This window comes from Nesoenas mayeri, assembly GCF_963082525.1.
Source record: "Nesoenas mayeri genome assembly, chromosome: 3".
Lineage (NCBI taxonomy): Eukaryota > Metazoa > Chordata > Aves > Columbiformes > Columbidae > Nesoenas > Nesoenas mayeri.
The window spans coordinates 36,270,500-36,291,579 of record NC_137544.1 but is presented as its reverse complement, the minus strand read 5'-3'; the positions used below and the strand labels follow the sequence as shown (position 1 = coordinate 36,291,579).

Here is a 21,080-nt window from a genome sequence, read left to right as displayed (position 1 = left end):
GTTCTAGAAATATTCTCATCTGTTACTTTAGCAGTATAGTATGAGAAATAACAGGATCTCTGAAAACTCAGTGATTACTTTGTCCAGCTACACTAATTTTAACATCATTTGTATTCTATGCTGCCCTTTGATCATTAATTTTGCAATGCAAAATAGATATAAACCTTGTTTGTCCTTTCATCTACTTTCTTTAATATTTCAACTAGTACAAACAAAAGAAAAATAACCTTGGAACTTTTGTTGACTTGACTGCAAACAGTTTCCATCTTTTTCTTCTTCCCCACCCACAAAAGCTGCCACGAAGTCACTTATCAGGCTTTTGTAGATGATTTTTCCTTTGTGGCTTTTTAATTGTAGTTCAAGTGCAGCTGTGTTTTCATTTGCCTGTTAATATTCTTGGTTTTTTCCTTGGGAACCGTCTTTTTTCATTAAACCAAGTTTGATGACCAACTTTTCTGCTATGTTGTGGTGAAAGAGCTGGTGATTAAGGCTGCTGGTTATACTGTCTATAGTTGTGTTCTGTACTTCCTTCCAGAGACCTTATAGCATTGTTCATATCGGTTTGGGGTTGTTGTGGGTGTGTTCTGGTTGATTGTTTTGCTTTGTTTGTTGTTTTTTGTTGGTAGTGGTTGTTTGTTCATTCGTTTGTTTTTAATTTGTTCAGTATGCTTTCACATTTTGAAGGTGGATGAGGAAGGCTTGCAGATCGTAAGATCATTGGAATTTTGCAACTTGAACTATATGATCTTTTGAAACAGATATTACTCCTCTTGAAATGCCTGTGTTAAGTATCCCAGTGCATTCAGATGGAAGTTTTAATGGTTAATTAAAAGACACTTTTAAAGTTGCTTTTGCACTCTTGTGAACTTGGAGGTTATTCGCAAGCAGTTGGGACTCATCTTTAATTCTGAATTTCTGAATTCTGTCACATTGTCACATTCTGTCTGATTGATGAATGGATATTTAACTATATGAACACACTGGTGGGTACTATCTCCCACACTCCTTTTCTTTCCCATATTCTCAGTGTTCCCATTTTTTTTTCTTTTAATCACACAAATATACGTAAATCTGTGATGTGTGCTGAACACATTTTGTGTCTTCCTTAGAGCTGCCATAGTGTCACGCTTAGTCTGTATAGTGGCCTGATCACCCATGATCTTCAAAGAACATAAATTCTTTTGTGTCGAGTAGCTGAGAAAAGGCAGAAAGTGATAAACAGTATTGCGATGTTCATGAGGTTCACCATTATCTGAGCATTTTAATAATGCAAATGCTTCTTTTTTGTTTCTTCCTTTTTTTTTTTTAAGGCAATACTAAGAACAGGGGAGGGTGATAGCTACGATGGTTCCTGGAACTGCATAGGGATGAATGTCATCCTTAATTTTAAAAAGTATGTCAACATGGAGCAATGTTGTTTTTAACAGATTTGTACTCTCTGCTTTCTGGTTCAGCACAGTAATACTTGTGTCTAATCAAGTGGTTTGTGTTTTAAATGTCTGTTAGATGCATGGTCTTATCCCCAGTAAGACTTCACCTGAGTGAAGCCCAAACTGAATGGCAAGCACAAGAACATCAGCTGAGGTCCGATAATTGAAGGCCTCAGAATATCAGTCTTTCTAAGATGAGGACTGAAATAGACCCCAAAAGCTTACCTAATTTCTGTGGTCCTAATTAATTAGAATGGAGATGCCCAGGTAACCCTGTTGATAGTCCTCTACAGTGTTTTCATTTTCCCTCCTCCTTCCTCTACTTGAATATCCCTGGCAAACTGATTTGGAAAAGATCCTTACAACTAATTAACTGGCAATGGATGTGACCTCGATTAAAGTTCGTGGTTTGGTCAAAGTTGGTTACACACATAGTTCAATCTTTGCTTAGAGAATGATGGAAATAAAGGAGGACATCTGGGACTGATAGCAGAATTCCAGTGTCATATAGATGTGGTTGCTCCATTTACAGTCAGCAGAGCTCATATAATAAATGAAAGAGCCTTTAGAGCTCACAATCAAGTACCTTAATATTGAACTGAATCCCATCATGATGGAATTTTCAAATTTTTTTTAGCAATAATTGCTTAAGAAAAGTTTGGATTTCATTCTAGGTACTGATTTAGTATGGTTTATAATGTTTGATACTAATTTTAATGTTAACTTGTATATACAGCTTAACACTATGTCTACCTTTTCTGCTAACTATTAATTATTTCTTTTATCAAGTCAATTATTATCTTTACTTTTGTCCTTGATCAGTTAATTTATGGCTAACTGCAACTGGCTAGGACTTTCTGAGCCAAAAATCGGCTTTGTGTCTTAGCAAAGATGGAGAGTCTTGGGTATCTCCGAGGTGCCACAATCACTTAAAGCAGTTTCTGCCTTGTTTAACTCCTGTGCTCTCCCAGGGAAGCAATCCTTGTTTGCTTTGTCAATTAATCTGTGCAGTTTCATCTTGTGTTTATCTTGTTCTATGTGAAGTATAAGTTTTGCGGAAAGGAAACACATTAATTTGTCTTTGATCGTTGTGGTATTATTCATACTCAATTGGTAACATATGAAAACAAGTGAGGATAAGGCAAAATGGTGATTAGTGGGGTGTGTTCTAGTAATATCCACATTATTTTCTCTAAAAACGACACCACCAAAAATCTGAATATTAAATTTGTTACCATGTAACTGTTTCCTCTTTGACACTGTGTACATTAGATGTACTGATGAGATAGTGAACTAATTTTGATGGTTTATGATTTCTTTTGCTCATGCTTTATTATTGAAATGAATTATTGTTTTGCTCCATTTTGTTTTCATTGCTCTGTAGGTTCTTGACTTTCTCTGCTTCTCAGATCTTCTTGAAATAATTGTCTTTATAAACTTTTTCCTGCCTGTTACCCATGTGTACTTGTTTACATGGAATGTGTATTTTGTATACTTTGCACAGCTTACATAAACAGCCTTAATCTTCTAACAATGTGTCTCTAGGTCAACACCAGAATTACATTTCTCACCTAAATTGTGTATTTTACTGCCCACAGATGACATTATCTCCTCAAATTGTGTTGGCAACAAACTATTTATTAACTCCATGTCCAAGTTGCCTTGTCTGGTTTTAATTTGCTGTCTTCAGGTGCTTTAGATGTTAGGTGATGGGCCTGATCAGGAGGCACAGTCACTTCACAATTAGGGACTCCATGTGGGGATTTGAGAGGGATGCATGTCTCTGCTTTTTAGTCCCTAAATGAGGCCACACAGGAGTGCCTGTCACCTGCAAGCCCTTGGCTTTCAGTAGCCCCTGACCAGTGAGTCCGTATCCATACCTCCACCTACTTTTTTGGCATTTTGCGACTCCTTGTAAACAATACTCTCCTGGAGTTCTGTCTAGGGAGGGTGGTCTGGCTGATCCCCTCCATGTGCGCTCTCTGTGCCTCTCCCATCCCTTCCCTTTCCATATTTCTGGAGGTTTCCCCAGAGAGGTCCCTCAGCTTGTAGTGCTGACTCCAGTCCCTGCCTAGAGCCCTCTAGTTGGTTCACCAACAAGCTTTAGACCATGGTTGTACTTGTGATGAAAGAGATAAACAGCCATGTAGAGATCATCTCCCAACAGGGAGATGTTCCACCACCTTCTCCCATGACTCTTAACCACATCCTTTTTTCCCCCTGCTTCTTCCTTGGTGCTTTAACTACTGCCTTTTTTTGTTTATTTTGCCCTTAACTCTGCAATAGGGAACTCACAGGGAAAATGCAAGTAAACCCAAAACATTTGTGGTTGGAAATACTCTACTTACTAATGGGCTGCTTTGCTCTTTGGTCTACAGTTCTCATGTCTTTTGTGGTTCTCACGTCTTCAGTATTTGAGAACCTCAGATGAATTTATTAATCTGTGTACTGATCTTCGTTCTCTTGTTTAAATAAGCCGCAGTTGACACAGCCCAACGGAGGCAAGTGTTTATATAAATAGATTTGCGTCTCCCTGGTTGTGAGATGGGACAAATGCCAGCGCCGCCTCTGATGTGGGACAGTGCAGCCCTCAGGGTGCTGGGGCTGGTTCTCAGCTGCTTCCCAGCTGATGGAAAGAGCAAATTCTGGAGATCTTCCAGCCCTGCCATGAAGCTGCTGTGCTTTCCAGCCCTGCTTCGCGGGGCAGCCGCGGCAGGACCAGCTCAAACAGGCCGTGGCGTTAGGCTTCGCATTGGTGGGTTTTGTAAGATTTGCCTCCTGTTCTGTAATACGCCATGTAGATGTCTGCTGTGCAGTCTGGCCTTCTGTTTTTACAGCTGTTTTCTATGAGCTTTCTCAGGGTTTTATTGATGGGCCATTTTTGTTTGTTATCTGAGCTTCAACTTGGTTCCCTAATATGATGGTGTGAGTAACTTTCTGTGGAAATGGTGATGTTAATTTGCTTGAAGCCCAGTCTCAGTATTCCTTTTGCTTCTTGTGCTGTTGATCAGCCACTAAAACAAACAAACAAAAAAATAATTAAAAAATCCTTAGACTAAGAACTGCTTTCAGTTCAAATCCAAAATGAGTAAGTTCTTCACAAAACTGTTAACTACTGAGTCCTGCTACTTCATTTAGCTCCTTGAATTAAAATGTCCTGGTGTCCAAGTGACTATATCTTACTACTGGTAATAGTAATATATAATACCAACACTCTCATACCCATTAGGGAGTATAGCTGGTTTAGGATTGCCAAGATCTTTCATACATAATGTCACCATCAGAGAATGCTGCTATTGTTTCTTCATCTCCGTACTTCATCTGCTGACTTAACACAGTCCACATTGTAACTCATTTGCTAATAAAGAATTTAGCTCGTATTACTTGCCATCTGAGATACCACGGTGTCTTCTAATATAGCAACATATCTGTTTTCAGGTTGCTTTGTTCTCTTTTGTTCAAATTCAAAATATCCCATAGGCTTCTTGATACAAAATGACACTGTGATAGAGCCAAGATTTTTCCCCTGCCTGAAGTAACTTCTGACATTTTCATTTAGTCTTTGGACTTAAGATTTATTGGGGTTTTTTGAGTGTTTTTAACATTCTTCAGCATTCTAGTGAAGGTGTGTTGTACAGTTTATCCAGGCAGCCTGAGCAGGCATTGAGGATGCTGTGCTTGTCTTCCTGGTATTTTAGTATTTAGTTTGGGTTTTTTTTTTTAATGAGGTAAACTTCTTACAATGCCCCTAGCAAATTACCTGTTCTGTGAATGATAAGAAAATAATATAAGAATACATAGCATTGCAAGAAGTTATATAAAATGAAATTTGGTGATTTTAATTTTTTTTTTTGAATGTGAGAATCCATTTAGGAAGTTAAAGCAAGAAGGAAATGTAGCTTCTTTTCCTAACTTTACCATCCTCCTTCTATTTAAAGAGTTTGTGTGTTCGTGTCTCCCCCTCTGAATATCTGCACAGGTGTCACATGGAGCCTGTTAGTTCATCTGTGTATCCAGTGTGAAAGTCTTTCCTTTTGGATCTAGGGAGTGTCACTTGATGGATGAAAGAGGCTTGTTACATATCATAGAAAACACACTAAGACAACTTAAGGCAGCTGCTCTCTGGCCTAGATGAGTCTTCATACTGCTGTTTGAATAGTGGTGCAATAAAATCCTTTGATAGGAACCCCAGGAAAAATTCTTCCCCTGCATGGCAGGCACCGGCGTCCTTCAGTGAGACAGTGAGACTGTATTGAGGCTTATGTACTGAAAGGGGCACGTCTCTAGATTGCTTATTTTTCTGAGCTCTTTTCACTGAATGAATGATTTTTTAATAATGCTAGCAGAGTAAGGCAGTGGACTTAGAATACAAGCAGAATATGGCTGGAGATGATGTTTCGACTTAAAAGACTCAGAGTTTCATACATGGAACCCCAGAGCTCATTCAAATATACAGTATTTTAAATTTTGCCTTTTCTTATTTAGAAGAAAAAGGGAAATATGAGTGAGCTGTATATTGTGTTAGTATCTCAGGATTCTGAAGACACCAGCAGACCAGAGCAGTTTCTGATTTATGCTGCCTTGCGATGACCCTCGGCAGCCCGCTTCCCAGCAGCAGACAGACAGAGCACAGCAACTCGCGGAGCCAGGGCTGCAAATGGAAATATCAGAAGTCGGGCTCAGCGATTCTGGAAGATCTTTTAGTCAGAGCAGCTCTGGACTGACAGGTCTGACCGCTTTGCGTCTCTCCAGCATCAGGAGGGAGACAAGACAGAAAACCACACCAGTCCAGAATTGAGACTTCTGCGTTTTGGCTCCATCGTTTTCCCTCTGTGAGTTCTCACTCCGGCTGTGGGCGCTCAGGGCGGATATCTGGAAGCTCGTACTAAATGGACTGGCAACCCCTTAGTTTGAGGTTGAGCATGGACAAAACTCGATTGCCTCTTCCTTCCTGAAAGTTGTCCTGTTGGCAGGGCCAGGAGGGAAGCGAACTGTGCCCCTGCCGCCACCTCACTACTTTGTGGAGAGCAGAACTTAACAATTTGCCAGTCTGGGGAGAAAAAATACTATCTAGAGCACTGTCCTCTAAACTGTTGGAGTTTTGTAGCCGTATCAACTGGCTGATATTGAAATCTCAGACACAGTTTTTAGGGAGATGTTATGTAGATCCTTTAGGGATCACTGAATCAACAAATAAAATAATCTATTTAAAATATACATATTTTAAAAACCCTAACTGTAGGATTTCTTTTACAGGCACTTTCCAATCAAATATCTCTATGTACATAGCTGTTGTTATTTTTGCTAAGCCACAGAATTTAATACTTCATTCTTAGTTAATATACAAGAAAAATATTTACTTGGAGACGTGATTCATTCTGACTAATGGGATCAAGGTAATTCAGACCAAAGCTGAATAAAGAAATACATTTTAAATGGTTTCAGGTTTGGTTTTGGGGTTTGATTTTGTTGTTGTTTGTTTTGGTTTGGTTGGTTTGGGATTTATTGTTTGTTTGTTTGTTTGTTTTTTAGAATTGTAAAATGTCCTGTGTGAAATTAAGATAGAAGTGAATCTGACCTAAGCTGACACATCTGGCTAGTGCTAGTCTCACCAGCCAATGGCCCGCAAAGGGTTGCAGTGGATCACATCCAGCTTACTATTTGATTACTCCTTTATAGCTAATTTAATGAGATATCATCATATATGTCAGTAGGAAATGGAGCATTGAATTCTTGATCTTGCATCAATAAGTGTTTTAACAGCATTGCCATTATCTTAATTTTAAAATGTTGAAGTACCTTTCTGAAAGCCGATCAGGTACTGTATAAATAAGTAACTCTGTTTCATGCAGGATTCTGGTTATTTGCTTAGATTAAAAATTAAAAGAATAGCAACATTTTTCTCTACTAAGATGTCAGCCTGACCTCTTAGCTGTTACGCACTGTGGAAAAAATTGGAGGTCACCTTTCCTGACAGATCTGCCCAGATTTGTAGGTGCTGGAGGCGCTCAGGGCTACCAGCCTGCCACAGCCAGAAGAATTAGCTGGTCATTGCTCTCCGAGGTGATTTCTTCATTCTTGGTAGTCCAGGTCAGTTTTCTGGAGGCTGGATTTCAATACTTGGTGGAAAACTGGCTTCCTCACTAGCAGCCTGATAAGCTACTAAGGAACCAACTAAAGAAGCAGCGTGAGATGGGATGGTGGCCCATGGCACCATTCTTGGCTCTCCAGGAAACCCACCTCCAGGTCAGATTAGAATTAAAAGTGGCTTTTATGGTAGTACTTTGAGTTATTCCTAGCAACAAGCTTTTGGCCTGGAAGTCATAAGCATGTTTTTTTTCTTTGATGACTAGAAAGAAAACTTCATATTTTTCCCCTGAAAATGTTAAGGAAAATTCGTGCTTTCAAATGACACGCCTCTAAAGCATGTGTGTAGACTGTGGGGACATCTGCTGGGATGCTGGGAAATGGCAGGCTCCAAAATGTGCATTGACGGTGGAATGAGTCAATGTGAATATGCCAAAAAAAAATGTTAATGTTGTGGCATTCTCTCAAGGCTGAGAATTTCACATTTTACCCGCAAAGGTAAAATTTGAGAAAAAACTTCTTCTCAGTGAGGGTGCCAGGGCACTGGAACAGGCTGCCCAGGGGGGTTGTGGAGTCTCCTTCTCTGGAGACATTCAAAACCCACCTGGACTTGTTCCTGTGCGACCTCACCTAGGCGTTCCTGCTCCAGCAGGGGGATTGGACTGGATGATCTTTTGAGGTCCCTTCCAATCCCAAACATACTGTGATACTGTGATACTGATACTGTGAAAGGAAACCAGGTGCCTGTATTGCAGTATTTCCATGCTAATCACTCTAGGAGAACTCTTAAGACCCATATAAGCACATGCAGACGTAACCCTCTTAATTTTAAAGCTCTGTATTTGGGTCTCATAAAAAAAAAAAAATCTGTAGAAGAGGAGAAATCTCTGGAAATTCCTTGTAATCATGGGTGAACCAAGAGGAGCTGATGTCCTCTGAGGCAGACCAGCTCAGTCAGGCTGACCACATAACAGCTTTCCACAGCTTCATGTGGAGCCCTTGGGATGGAAATGCTTTTCTTGCAGCTGGAGATGAAAACTGGCCCTTCCCTCCTGCCTGCTGGCTCTTGTGGTGGCCATCTGAGGACCAGGAGAGGAGCTTTGGCGATGGGACTGGCACAGCCACGTGTTGCCACATCGCAGAATCGTGGTCTGAAATGTAGCATTGGACTGCTTGTCTTTATTAAAATTAAGCAAAAATTACATTAGAACACTAATTGTGGTTCGAATCCAATTGTATACGCGGCCCTAAATTGAGCCCAAATTGTGAAATTAATAGACTTTGGTGGAATTGTAGAATGAATTCTGTTCAAATGCTTTAGTATAGTCCTCTTTAACTTGTTAAGATTAAGGAAACTTTCATCTTCTCAGCTGGAAAGGATATGGCTGAGGAAACAATGATATGTATCTGTTCTGGCTGTTTGGTCAAAATTATGTTTAATATTCGATTTTCTTCATGTACTTCCCCATATATCTGTACCTGTATCATCTTCATCTTGCTGCTGTCTGAAATTTTAAGACATTTGAGGGGTGGCACCGTCTTCTGTGTTTGTGTTTGAAAAGTGCCTTTGCAGTGATGTTTTCTTAGGCATGAGTATGAAACAAGGGGTGGAGCTGTGTGCTTTGAAAATGCTTCTGCTGAGATTTTCAGATGTCTATGTATAGACAGAGGTCCACGTATTTAGACAACTAATACAATTTTCACAAATTCTGGCCCCTTCCTGCCCTGCACTCCAGGTTGTTATACGTACACTGAGCTCAAATCCTCTTTGCAGCCCAGTCAGTGTCAGTGATGTTCTGTTGCCCTGTTTTCTGTATCTGTTATATTCCATTTGGAAACCTTGTTGGGCATCGCTGGGTGGAAATTGCCCGTATAGATCAGGGTGATAGTTGTTTCACGGCTGAGTCAATTTTGTTAATGCAAAACCGGCGCACCAGACATCTGGTTGGAATTATTTTTATTCCATCCTTAAGAATTAATTACTTAAATATGAAAAACCTGGTGCAAAATGTAGATTCCTCTATAGTCTATATACTCCCCCTATGCAGTCTCTATACTTCTAGAGAAGAGCAAAGATGAAAACACTGGAAGAAACTATTTTTGTTTTGCTAAGTTACAAATCCCCCCCCACCCTGGCACATCTGTACTGTTTGCTATATAAATATATTTAAGCTTTATCATTAGTAACTTTCAGTGTTTGACCAAATGTTAACAGGTAAAACAGCTTTAAGAACTCTTCAAAGAAGAAATCCATGATGCTTTCATATAATTGTTAATACAGTGGCGTTCTACAGCTGCTATTAATTTAAAGGAAAAGCATGGAATTGAATGTGCGTACTGTTTAGAGAAATAGATTAGGACTAAATTATCTTAAGCGTGTTAGTTGTACACAGTATAACTTTGTATAATATGATATTTGGTGATAGACACAAAAGTAGAAATGAAAATAGGACATGTTAAACCAGATACTTTGCAAACTGATTATCCCAGGATATTAAGTTCCATGAAACGTATAATAAATATATTTGTCTTTTTTTTGTTACTCAGGGACGTGCCTCATTGACACCCGAGAAAGAACATTTTGCCCATGAACATTGTGAAATGAAAAATCTAGAAGATATTGTTAAAGATATAAAACCAACTGTGCTAATAGGTAATTTCTTGTACTTTAAAGCAATGACCTTATTCTTTGTTGCAAAAAAATGGGGATGTGGCTTTGTCTGAAGACAAGATCAAGTTCCTCTGAACAGAGTTTACCTTTGTGTGTTTTTAGAAAACACTGGGTGCATAATGGACTCTATTAAGCAACTGAACAAATGGTAACTATCCAAGCACGTAAAACTGCTTTCACTCCGAGCCATCCATTTTACATGGGGAATAATCCGAGTTGGTTTAAACATCTGATGGAGAACCTTATCGCCTTCCTAAATTACTTCTGATTTAATGTGGGTGGTGTAATACAAATAACCTCAGATTTAGACTGAGAAAACTGAGCTAGGCACATGTAAAGCTGTGCAAATAGGAGCTTGCTGTAGCTGAAACCTCTGTTCCCTCATATTTAGGTCCTCAGCTGTCAGTCCTTTGTGCAGACCAAAACACAGGTTTTACAAAGACTTTTATAAAAGCTGCTGGATTTGGGATCTCAGTAAAGGATTGCTCAGTTCTCAGCAGTTTTGTTACTGTATTTCAGTGGCAGTTTCAGGAATGATCTTCAAGTACTCTTAAATCATATTGTAGTATGTAAGACTTGCAAATTCATCTGTCTGGCTAGTAAAATCATTCATCAGATTCTGGAAAATCTGAAATGCAACAGTGAAATGCTGGGATGCTCATTTGTGCATGAGTGACGAGAGGTTAGAGTACTGACCCAAGAGAGACCCTCTCCTGGTCCGGGTTTGCATCTGTTCCTACTCCTTTGAGAGAGAACAACAGCTTCTTCCCGCTGTTGAAACTCGGATGCTGTGTGGAAAGCAGAGCAGCCACTGGGGGCTCTGAGGGAGGAGGCGGCCGCCTTCTCTACAGGCTCAGTGACAGGGGCCTCTCTTGGTTTACTCCAGGATCTGTTTTTCACTGAAAGCGTGGAGAGCAAGCACCTGATGCTTGGTTTCCCAACTCTTCTAGGTTAGGCAGAAATACAGGTGTATTGGCCTCCCAAAAACATCACACACATCCCTTTTTGGTTGTGAGTACAGCATGGAGAATAGAAAAGCATCTCTGACAGGACGTATTAAAAAAAATTGTTGCTGCCAGGGAAGCCTTAGACTCAAAATTGGGATTATCCATCAGCTGAGGCTGGACATGACAGTGATCACCTGTAAGAGGCAGAGACTTTACTCATCATGTCAGAAAAAAAGGGAAATCTGACACACTAGATTTGGGAGAAACTGTCCAGTCTGTTGCATGAGAATTTAGGAGAGGGAGTTGTACCTTCGGACTCCTGATTGGACTTAGCTGCAGGTTGGGTGATACATTTCTATTTTATATAAATGGCCTGAGAAAAGTGAAGTGAGAAATTCACCAAACTGTGCAGGCATGAATAGGTCCTGCCTTATGTTAGGGATAATACTGAGGTTTCAGTGTTGCAGAATCTTTTAAACAAAACTTTATTTTAACTACATGTTAGGAAAAAGATCAAACTCCATTTTAAAGAGGGAAGTATGCAGTAAAAAGAGCTCTGTTCTTGTAAAAGTGACACGCATGTCTTATCTTAAACTGATTGCATTTGCCTGCTTGGATGTGTGTTTTTCTTCTTTAGGAGTTGCTGCAATTGGTGGTGCATTTACTCAACAAATCCTTCAGGATATGGCCGCTTTCAACAAACGTCCTATTATTTTTGCTCTCAGCAATCCTACCAGCAAAGCAGAATGCACTGCTGAGCAGTGCTACAAATATACAGAGGTAATCAAAGATAAACATCTCTCCACTATATGTAGTGAAAAATAAATCTGAAATGAAATTTAAAATGGGAGGAAGACAGAGGGTGGAGTAGCAAGAACTGATCAGGTGTGTAGGTTAAATGAATTAAATTAAGTAACAGGTTTTCCAGACTTTATGAAGACAATTTCAGTGAAGTCAATACATGCTTGCACTCTCATAAAAACATTTAATAGCTTTTATTGGTGTCAGACAAGGCTCATAGGTTTCATTATCACAAAAGCATCGGTTAACCATCTAGCATTAAAGCCTTACACCTATTTTTGAACTGTACCACTTTGTGCAGTATATACATACAGTGGCATGCTTTTCATTTGAGATTTTCTAAACACTCTTTAGGGTAAGAAAATACTTCAATACGTGAAATAGTATCTTTAAAATAATTCTTTATTAAGAACTGGAGTAATTGATTCCTTCACAAATATTTATATTATGGAAACATAGCTGAATGTTAAGAGAATTCTGCTTGCTTATTTAAAATTCTTTTCAGGAAGTGCTAATAAACATGTTACCGTGTCATTCAGTCTAGAATTTGAAAAGCATAAGTACTTGACTCTATGTGTTTCACAGTGGATTGTGTTTGGACTTCTTGTCAAAGGCAGGGCAGTTTGAATGACAGTTTTGCAGTGTTTAAAAGACAAATTTAGCATGTCTGTTCCCCACTGCACAGCACAGCACACAATTACAGCGCAGTGCAGGAGCCAGGGAAGTGGCCGACATGAAGGGCTGGCTATAGTGGGTAATGACATCTGGTAGGCAGAGCAAAAGACACACTGAAGTGTTTGATCTGTCACCAAAATGTATTATGAGCTGGCCATGATAATACTGCATGACACCAAACCAAACAGAATATTCTTCTGAAGAGCTGAAGAGCAACAGTGGCATGTTTTAAAATGCATGTTTCTAGTTCTCTAAAATAGGCATAGATATTTCTGATACAAAGCGCCTCTGAAGTATTTAACAGTGACATTTATCACTTCAGCAGTGCTAGCATAAATAAAGGCTGGCTTTTCTTCCCCACCTAAATTTACTGCTTAAATTTGAGGGTGGTCCCTCCCCAGCAAGGCAAGAGCCAGAGCCTTTGGGCTGCGGATGTAGAGCCTGTGCGGTGTCACTCCCCTCATTGTTCCAAAACTGCATTGCCTGCTGTAGAAATCACTTCTCTCCCTGTGTATCGGGAATGGTCTGGGGACACCCTGGGTAGTAGTGCTGCAGGTGAGTCACCTCTGGGGAGCCTCTTCTGTCACCCTTGAATGGCACTCAGTGCTGCCGGCATCTGCTCCCATCGGGGTGTTACTCATCTCAGGGGAGCAGCAAGACTCCAGCAGACTTGCAGGCCCCTGCCATCCCATCTGCAGTGGTGTCACAGCTCTGAACGTGTGTGCTGCTGAATGACACTAGGCCTAATATTCCCCTTCGCTGATGTTAAGCTGTCAGCAACACAAGCCTTGTGGCCACATCTGGGCCACCCCACAGGCTTTTGTTCCTCCCAGCAGCTGCCTGCTGTGTGCCAGCGTGGGGCTACACCCGTGTTTGCGTCCTGGGAAGAAATTTAGAGATCCTGTGTGAACTACAACATAAAATGAGTTAGAGACAGTTCTCTTGTCCATCTGTACAGCTAAACTCTCTAATTCCCCAAAACTGGCTGAGTCTTCCACACTGCCTTCTGGGACCAGTCTGTGCATGGTGCCTGGGCCCTGGTGGCAACAGTGCTACTTGGCACTACCCAAAAACCTACTGGGAAACATCCTAGGGGTTTATCAGTATTGGATGATCACACACTGGTGCCTGAGTTGGTGTCCTCACACTGCTCAGTATATTATGATGAGGGGAGCCACAAGGTCCTAGGAGAGGAAGTCCCATCCCCAGCTTCTGCCATAAGTTGCGCTTTGGGATGATACTTCTCAGACAGAGCTTCCACCTCTGTTGTTCAGTTGACCTGCGGAGTGGGTGCAGGGGCCTGAAGAGGGGAGATTGGGAGCAACAGAGGCCTCTCAGCCTGTCCCCACAGCTCCTCAAAAGTTGCTGTATCCAAAAGTGCAATGTTTAGGGTGCTCAGTCTCATTTTTATGGATGTTGGGAAAAAAATCCAGCAGCATCACCCATTGCTACCATGACAGTATTGTCCACTTTGAGTTTTAGAGCTCCAGGTGTATACCTTCTTGCCAGGTATCCTTCTTCTGACATGGATGCACAAAGTGTATAGCAAGGGCTGGCTTTCACCTTCTCGTCCTCTGAATTGTGCTGACAGGTCTTACCTGAACAAGGCAGCTGTCACTCTCTGACTTCAGACAGTCACAAGGAATTGCAAGGGATCTCTAGGATCTTAAGACATGCTTGTTTTAGTAGTTCTGCTACTCTCTCAGAAGACATAGTAAATAGATGTAATCCAGCTTCCGCAGTGGTAGACATTTAAAGAGATGTATGAAATACTTCAACAGTGTCCTCGGAACTAACGTGCTTTCTTTGGCTTTCTTGTTACAATGTAGGGACGTGGCATTTTTGCCAGTGGAAGTCCTTTTGATCCTGTGACTCTCCCAAGTGGACAAACCCTCTATCCTGGCCAGGGGAACAATTCCTATGTGTTCCCAGGCGTTGCCCTTGGTGTTATTTCATGTGGACTGAAACATATTGGCGACGACGTGTTCCTCACCACTGCTGAGGTATTGTATTAAAAATTATTTAAATTCCTTAATTTAATAACTTGGTAATAATGAACAATGAAACAGAAAGAATTAAACATTATCTTTTAAATTGGAAAAATAGTATTTTCTGTGTCAGGTGTTTATTTGCAAGGTATGTTGTTTTTTACAAATTCTATTTGAACAAGTTATTTTTAAAAAGTTAATACTTGATCCAAAGGTTATGTGACATAAACCTCACCTTCTGTTGGCAAGGGAAAAAGACTTCAGTACTGTATTACCACAGGTGAATATAAGTATGTACTATTTGCACACATATGCACATACGTTTCATTTTAGATTGAAAGGAACTATAGCTGGATGTTGGTAGGTTTGGGGTGATTTTTGTGGGTGTTTTGCTTGCAAAAATCATTTGAATTTCATTTAGCTTTTTGCTATTTTTGAGCAGAGCTGTTGGCATCATTTTTTGTGGACCTGCCTCGTCAACAGCTGAGGGAAGTGCTCTATTGCTCTGTTGTTCCTTGCACCAGAGTTTGACAAAATTGCCATGTTATTCTTCCAGTTTTCTTTCTTTTCTGCATTTCTTCTCTTTCTTAAGGCAATTTCTTAATGATCTTTGTTCTGACATTATCCAACATGTGATCTCTCCTTTATCTCCACTCAGTGGGCAAGAGATGAACAGAGAGCAAACACTTTTGGTTCTAGGAGTCATTCACCACCTGCTTCCACTGATTGTTCAAAATCTGACATTCAAAGTCTTACAGTAAGACATCATAAATGCACAGGATTGTATCTTCAACACATACAGGAGAAGAATGAGCACTTGCACACTGCTCTTGTTGGTTTTCTGCAGGGTTTTTTTTTAAGGTGCATACTATGGCATATTTTAAAAAGTTTGCCAGCAGCTTGCCCTCAATAAGAAAGATATTCACAATTTCCATCTTTAAAATTAGTAAAAAGCCCAGACTGTCTCCACTGGCTTTAACCATCTTAAGAGGGCAATGATCCATCTTGTAAGTCTTGGAGTAATTATATCCTCCTTTTAAATCCTCCCCTGTAATTTCAGTTGGATACAGTGATCCTTGCTTGTTGGTCTAAACTGCTGTGTTAAACAGTTGTCTTATTTCCTTCTAGAAGTTGCTTCACTTTGGTTTGGGTGAAATGGTTCCTATAAATAGAATGCTGCTGGATGAAAGGTGACACATACGTGGACTGAATGATGTTTCAAGTGGCAGGCTACTAAGTCAGAAAAAAACTTGTTCTGAACAAAGAAACATAACAGGGAAGTAAAATGGTATCAGAAATCACGAGGAAGCTTTTAAATTTTCTTTTGAGGTAGAGGTTCTCTCCTGGATCTTCTTTGTTGGCAGAGGCTTTGCTACATAAATGCCATCCTCTAGTAAAATCCGTGGAAAAGTTTGCCATATAAAAATCTGTTCTTTTTTCTTGCATGGAAAGTCTCTGTGGGCAGGAAGGTCCGTGGGTAGCTGCTGGCCTGATGGCCGGAGCTAAGAGCGGTACATCTGGTGTCCCTGTTTGTGTGAGAGACAGCGTGTGATGGGGACTTGGGTGAGCTGCAGGCGGTTCCTGAGCAAGGTGACAATGGGTGGATTTCAGAGGAGTCTATGCCAGAAGAGGAGTCGGGGGGGTGTGAAGGCCAGGAGCTGAAATTCAGCTGAAATTACAGTACAAAGCAGAGGCAAAAGTGGTTTTTCTTTTGTTTTCTTGGCTTTTTTAATGGAAGGGTGGAATCAAAAGAGTTTCACATGGATTTTAGAATACTGGTTAGTATTCTCTGTTTGAAATGGAAGTGCCCAAGGTGCTGCAAAATTTAAAGCACCAAAATGGTGCATTTTAGACAGAGGGACCTTCTCAGATTGTAGCAGTAGCTTACCTGAAAAAAGGAAGCGTAAAACACTAAGCAGCCCAGGCTACTGCCTGCATCTCCTGTCTTCATGCTTTGCCACCTCTCAAATCTGATAAAAGTCACAAATAGCTTATTGTAACTACAGCAAATCCTACTTTCAGTATTCTTTTCTTCATGCCAAGTAAAATAGAATGTAACTTTGATTTTTGATGATAAATATAAGGTACTGTCTGCTGTAATACCTCTTGATTTCAGGCAATTGCTCTGTGATGACAAGGGACATTACCTATTCTTCTAAGTCCTACCAAACACAACAAAAAGGACAGAGAATTATGAACTAATGAAATATTCTTGGCATGTGTGACCTACAGTTAAGTTACTCCAGAAATAATCCTGTTAAATCCTTTCATTATAGAGAATACATCCTCCAAAACCCAAGATGCCACCACTTGCTTTATGCCATTTGTCCTATCTTGGCTGCCTTTCACTTAGGTTCTGCAATAAGGCTTAGCTAATTTCTTTATTAAAAGCTAGAATTAATTAAAATTTAAAACATGAACATAGCTATACTGGGTGAGACCTAAGATCCAAACACCTCTGTATCTTCCTGTGAAAGTAAGCAGTAGTAGAAGCTGAGGAAAAGAGGATAAATAAGGGGAAAATGGAGTGTCATCCTTCTGCTGAAATGGCTTCTCAGCTTCTGGCAGCCTGTGCTTACTGCGCTGGATGTTTTATCCCTGTGTGGTTTTCTCTTCCATAAATGAGCCTAGCGGGTTTTTAAACATATTTATACATTAGAAGGCCTTTTGGCAATTAGCGTCACAATTTAATTGTGAGTTATGTAGAAAAAGAAACTCTCCTCTTATGATTTGCTGCTGTCTGATGATTTGGGTTCCCTTTAGTGCCATGAGAAATGTTCACCTTCAGTTGCCTTTTGTATTCTCTTTCAGTCCTTTTTTTTTTTTTTTTTTCCCAAAGTCTGTTTTATTATTTTTTGTCTCCTTGTACACAAAATAACCTTTTGATCATCCTTGTTATTCTTTATACCCTTCATAATTCTCTCCCGTTCTTGTTTGAAGTGGGTGGAGCGAAAAGGCACGGTGTTCAAAGCGAAGTTACTTTGTGGATTTCTACATTGGTATAATGACATTTTCTGTGTCACCTCTTATTTTCTTTATAATTCAAAATGTTGATTTATCATTTTTTCCCCTGCCACTGAACTGATGTTCTCAAGGAGCATTTTTCAGAGACCTCATGAACAAGGTGTCATTCTCTTTAAAATGCTTGTTTCTGTGTTTTTGCATAGTTTTACATGCTGACACAGGAGTATGTTGGAAGGAATAGCATGGCATCTGTATAGGCATCTGTATAGTTAAGCTTGATACCTCTCCCACTTCGAGCACTGCCCAGATGTTTTGTATCAATCCCATCACAAACCAGAAGTGCTCTAGTCCTGAAACATTTTTTGTTTTTTTTTCAGTGATGCATTAGATTAACAGCAACTTGCTGTTGATTTCTTCAGATTTCATCATTCCTGCAGAGCTCCACTAAACTGCTAACAGGAGAAATCTCATGTTGTAAGCTCCTCGTCACACATTGAGATCTACGTCTTGTTTTATTATCAAAGGGCTGCTTATCATTTTTAAATAACCTAGGTCTTATTATGGAAAGAAAAAACTATAGATTTTACGTTGTCTTAGCTCCCCCTAGTGGGTTTTTAGCTCTGCTGTATTTCTCAATATCAGATTAAAGTGTAAATAATTTTCCTTTACTTGTTTTACTCAACAAGAGTACAATCTCTTGTTGCTCTTGTTAGCATTTCCATTCTGACTGGAAAAACTTACTACACCTACTAGCATGCTGGGTGGATTGCAGAAGAGAACATTGTTTCTCTTTGAATCTGGAGTTTACTGTAGCATTTGCTCTTTAATTCAAACTTTTAACCTACATCTGCCAGAAAGCATGAATTGATGGTAGCCAGGCATCTCTTCTTATGCAGTCCTAGTTGTTTGCAAGCAATGTATACAAGGTCCTCTGTTTCAAGTATCTTCCTAGTATGTTCCATCAAAAGCGCACTTCCTGCTTTCTTTTTGGGCCATGCTGTTTCATTTCACGATGTTTCCTGGACTTTCCTGGTGTTTCCAGACCCTCTTGATGGATCACAGATGGCTCCACCAAATGCTGTTCAGATCAGAGTGCCCCTACAAGTCACATCACGCAACAGTATCCCCACACTTCTGGACCAGTCAGTGACTTGGTTCTAACCTTTTGTTATCTAAGCTGTAATTGCACAAAAGTGTATCTTTTCTGCTGACAGAAGTACCTCTACATTAATCTCTTATTTTGCATCTGAATGGTCTTCTTGAGCACATCTCCCTGGCGACCCTACACACTCCACCTTGGTCCACGGTGCAGCATGGTCCTGAGGGAGGAGGGGGACTGGTTTCCTTTTGGATGAAAGTAAACAGAAGGATATACCCTAGGAGCAAGCCTGACGTACTAAATACCAATGGAAAGTGCTCATAAACTCCAACAGATTTAAGAATTGTGGGCTTGCACTGCACAGAAAACCTCCTTTTCTTCTGCCTGTTGTGTGTTCCCAGCTATTCAAAGGGCAAGGGATGTGTGTCTCCCCCCCTTTCCCCCTCGAGAAATTTCCTTTCTGTCCCAAAGCAAGAAAGATAAATTTAAAGTTTGGATTCTGTTAATGCAAGTCTCTCTTAATTGTTTTTAATAACTTGTGTAGAGAATGTTAGTGAAGGCAGCTATTGAAAACTGCATAAATTCAGACCACTTTTTAATATATGAATTTTGTCCTTAGTTTGCTTAGAAGATATTTAGATTTGGTTCTAACTCCCAGCTCCCTAGATAGTAGAAAGGTAGGCAGTTAAAGAAATGAAAGCTTCAAGTCCACCACAGGGATTACAAAGTGGAAGACAGGTTAGCAAACTGGCATCAGCTGATTCTCAGGCTCAGCATATCCCAATCTGGATCACCCCGAAATGCTGTTTTTTATTTCAGATCCCCAAATGACAACTAAATTTTAGTTAATGATATTAGAAATCTCATTAGACCCAAAGGCAGCTCCAGGACCCTTTGCTTCTTAGGAGGTATCTGTTGTAGGAATAGAGGAAGATCATTGGGCAAGCCCATAAGCAGACAGGGCAAGCCCATAAGCAGACAGTGCAAGCAGTGTCTCTCCTCACTCTGCAGAATACGTCCTCACACCTCATGGTAACAGAAGGTTTATCATATGGTCAATGATGAAACAGTAAAAACCAGCTTCTCCACTCCGCCATGCTTTCCTGATCTGTTTGTTGCAGGAGATGAAAACAAAACATTTCCAGTCTTGCTAGGAAGACAAAGCAAACATATTAAGGCCATAGAGGCAACACTACTCTCAGACGTGCATCAGACCTTCTGTATCATTCCTGTTTCCCCTCATCAGTCTGGTGAAAAATCAAGCAAAGAGCAAACCAATTTCCTTACTTACTTGGCATGGTTGAGATGACAGACCCACTGCAGTGTTCCAGTGGAGTGGACAGCCTTCATCTAGTAGCACTGGTTTTTTTCTGTCCCAGGAAGACAGAATTTAGCGTTAGACCTTCTGTTTCTGCATTTGACTACAGTGACCAGCAGGGCTTTGAAGACCCTGGAGAATCCTGCTTTGATTTTACTTTGTTCTGTGGTTGGCCATACTTTCTTTTATAATCTCACACAGGCTATAAATGTGTGAGCTGGACACACAACAAACCGGCTCAGCCATCAGTAATTTTATTCAGAGCATTTTACACTTAAAGGGTTTCAGCTCTGTTCTCTGCACAGGGTGACAACTGTCAGAATAACATGTGCTTCTTTAATTTTAGAAGTCTTTGACCCAATTACAATTAATGGCTGGAATTTCTATCTCACAATGAGCTATTTGCTAGTTTATGTCTATCACAGACTTACTCAAGACTTTAGTAAGTCTTAATGTCTGAGTGCGAAAAGAGCATAACTCCCTAAATTTCTAGCTCTTGTGTAGCTACTCCTCATGATAAGACTGGCTGTAAAAAACAGTGCCTAGGTGGATTAAGGAGTATCGGTATGATTTGCCAAAGAAAAAACATTTGTTTGCTTAAGACTGGATCACTGTCTAATAAAGCCATAGTTGCATCTGCATTTCACGTTAAACATGTCTGCTTTATTTCTAGGTAATAGCTCAGGAGGTTTCAGAGGAGAATTTACAGGAAGGTCGTCTGTACCCTCCATTAGTCACTATTCAGCAGGTGTCGCTGAAAATTGCTGTGAGGGTAAGTCACTTCACTCTTTTGCAGCTTCCTTTCTTCCCACACTCTCAATAAAACTGAGCATTTTATTTAGCCAACTAACAGAGCTTCAAGCAAGTTGAAGATGGTTTACGTCAATTAGTCTTTGACAACTAGCAGTTTCAGTATTCGAGTCATAAATGTAAATTTAATCTGAATACGTGAAGGAAGGATACGGAGCTATAGCAAGTGTTGATGTCTGCAGAGCTCACACTGTACTCTCCACCAGCTGGGAGCAGGTCCCCAGGCTCACAGCCACGTGAGCTGCACAGCTGAAGGGTTCTGCCCCTTTGTGATTATCGGTTGCCTGTCA

The 21,080-nt window shown here is 40.3% G+C and overlaps 1 protein-coding gene across 1 annotated transcript in view; it reads left to right on the top strand.

Moving 5' to 3' along the window:
- ME1 (malic enzyme 1) overlaps positions 1-21,080 on the top strand; it is a gene marked incomplete at both ends in the record, with an annotated part of 166,500 nt that overhangs the window by 143,976 nt on the left and 1,444 nt on the right. Inside the window, 4 exons of the mRNA XM_080342086.1 lie at positions 10,065-10,170; positions 11,773-11,915; positions 14,441-14,614; positions 20,654-20,752. Coding sequence (XP_080198212.1) covers positions 10,065-10,170; positions 11,773-11,915; positions 14,441-14,614; positions 20,654-20,752 — 522 coding nt within the window. The remainder of the gene's footprint in view (positions 1-10,064; positions 10,171-11,772; positions 11,916-14,440; positions 14,615-20,653; positions 20,753-21,080) is intronic.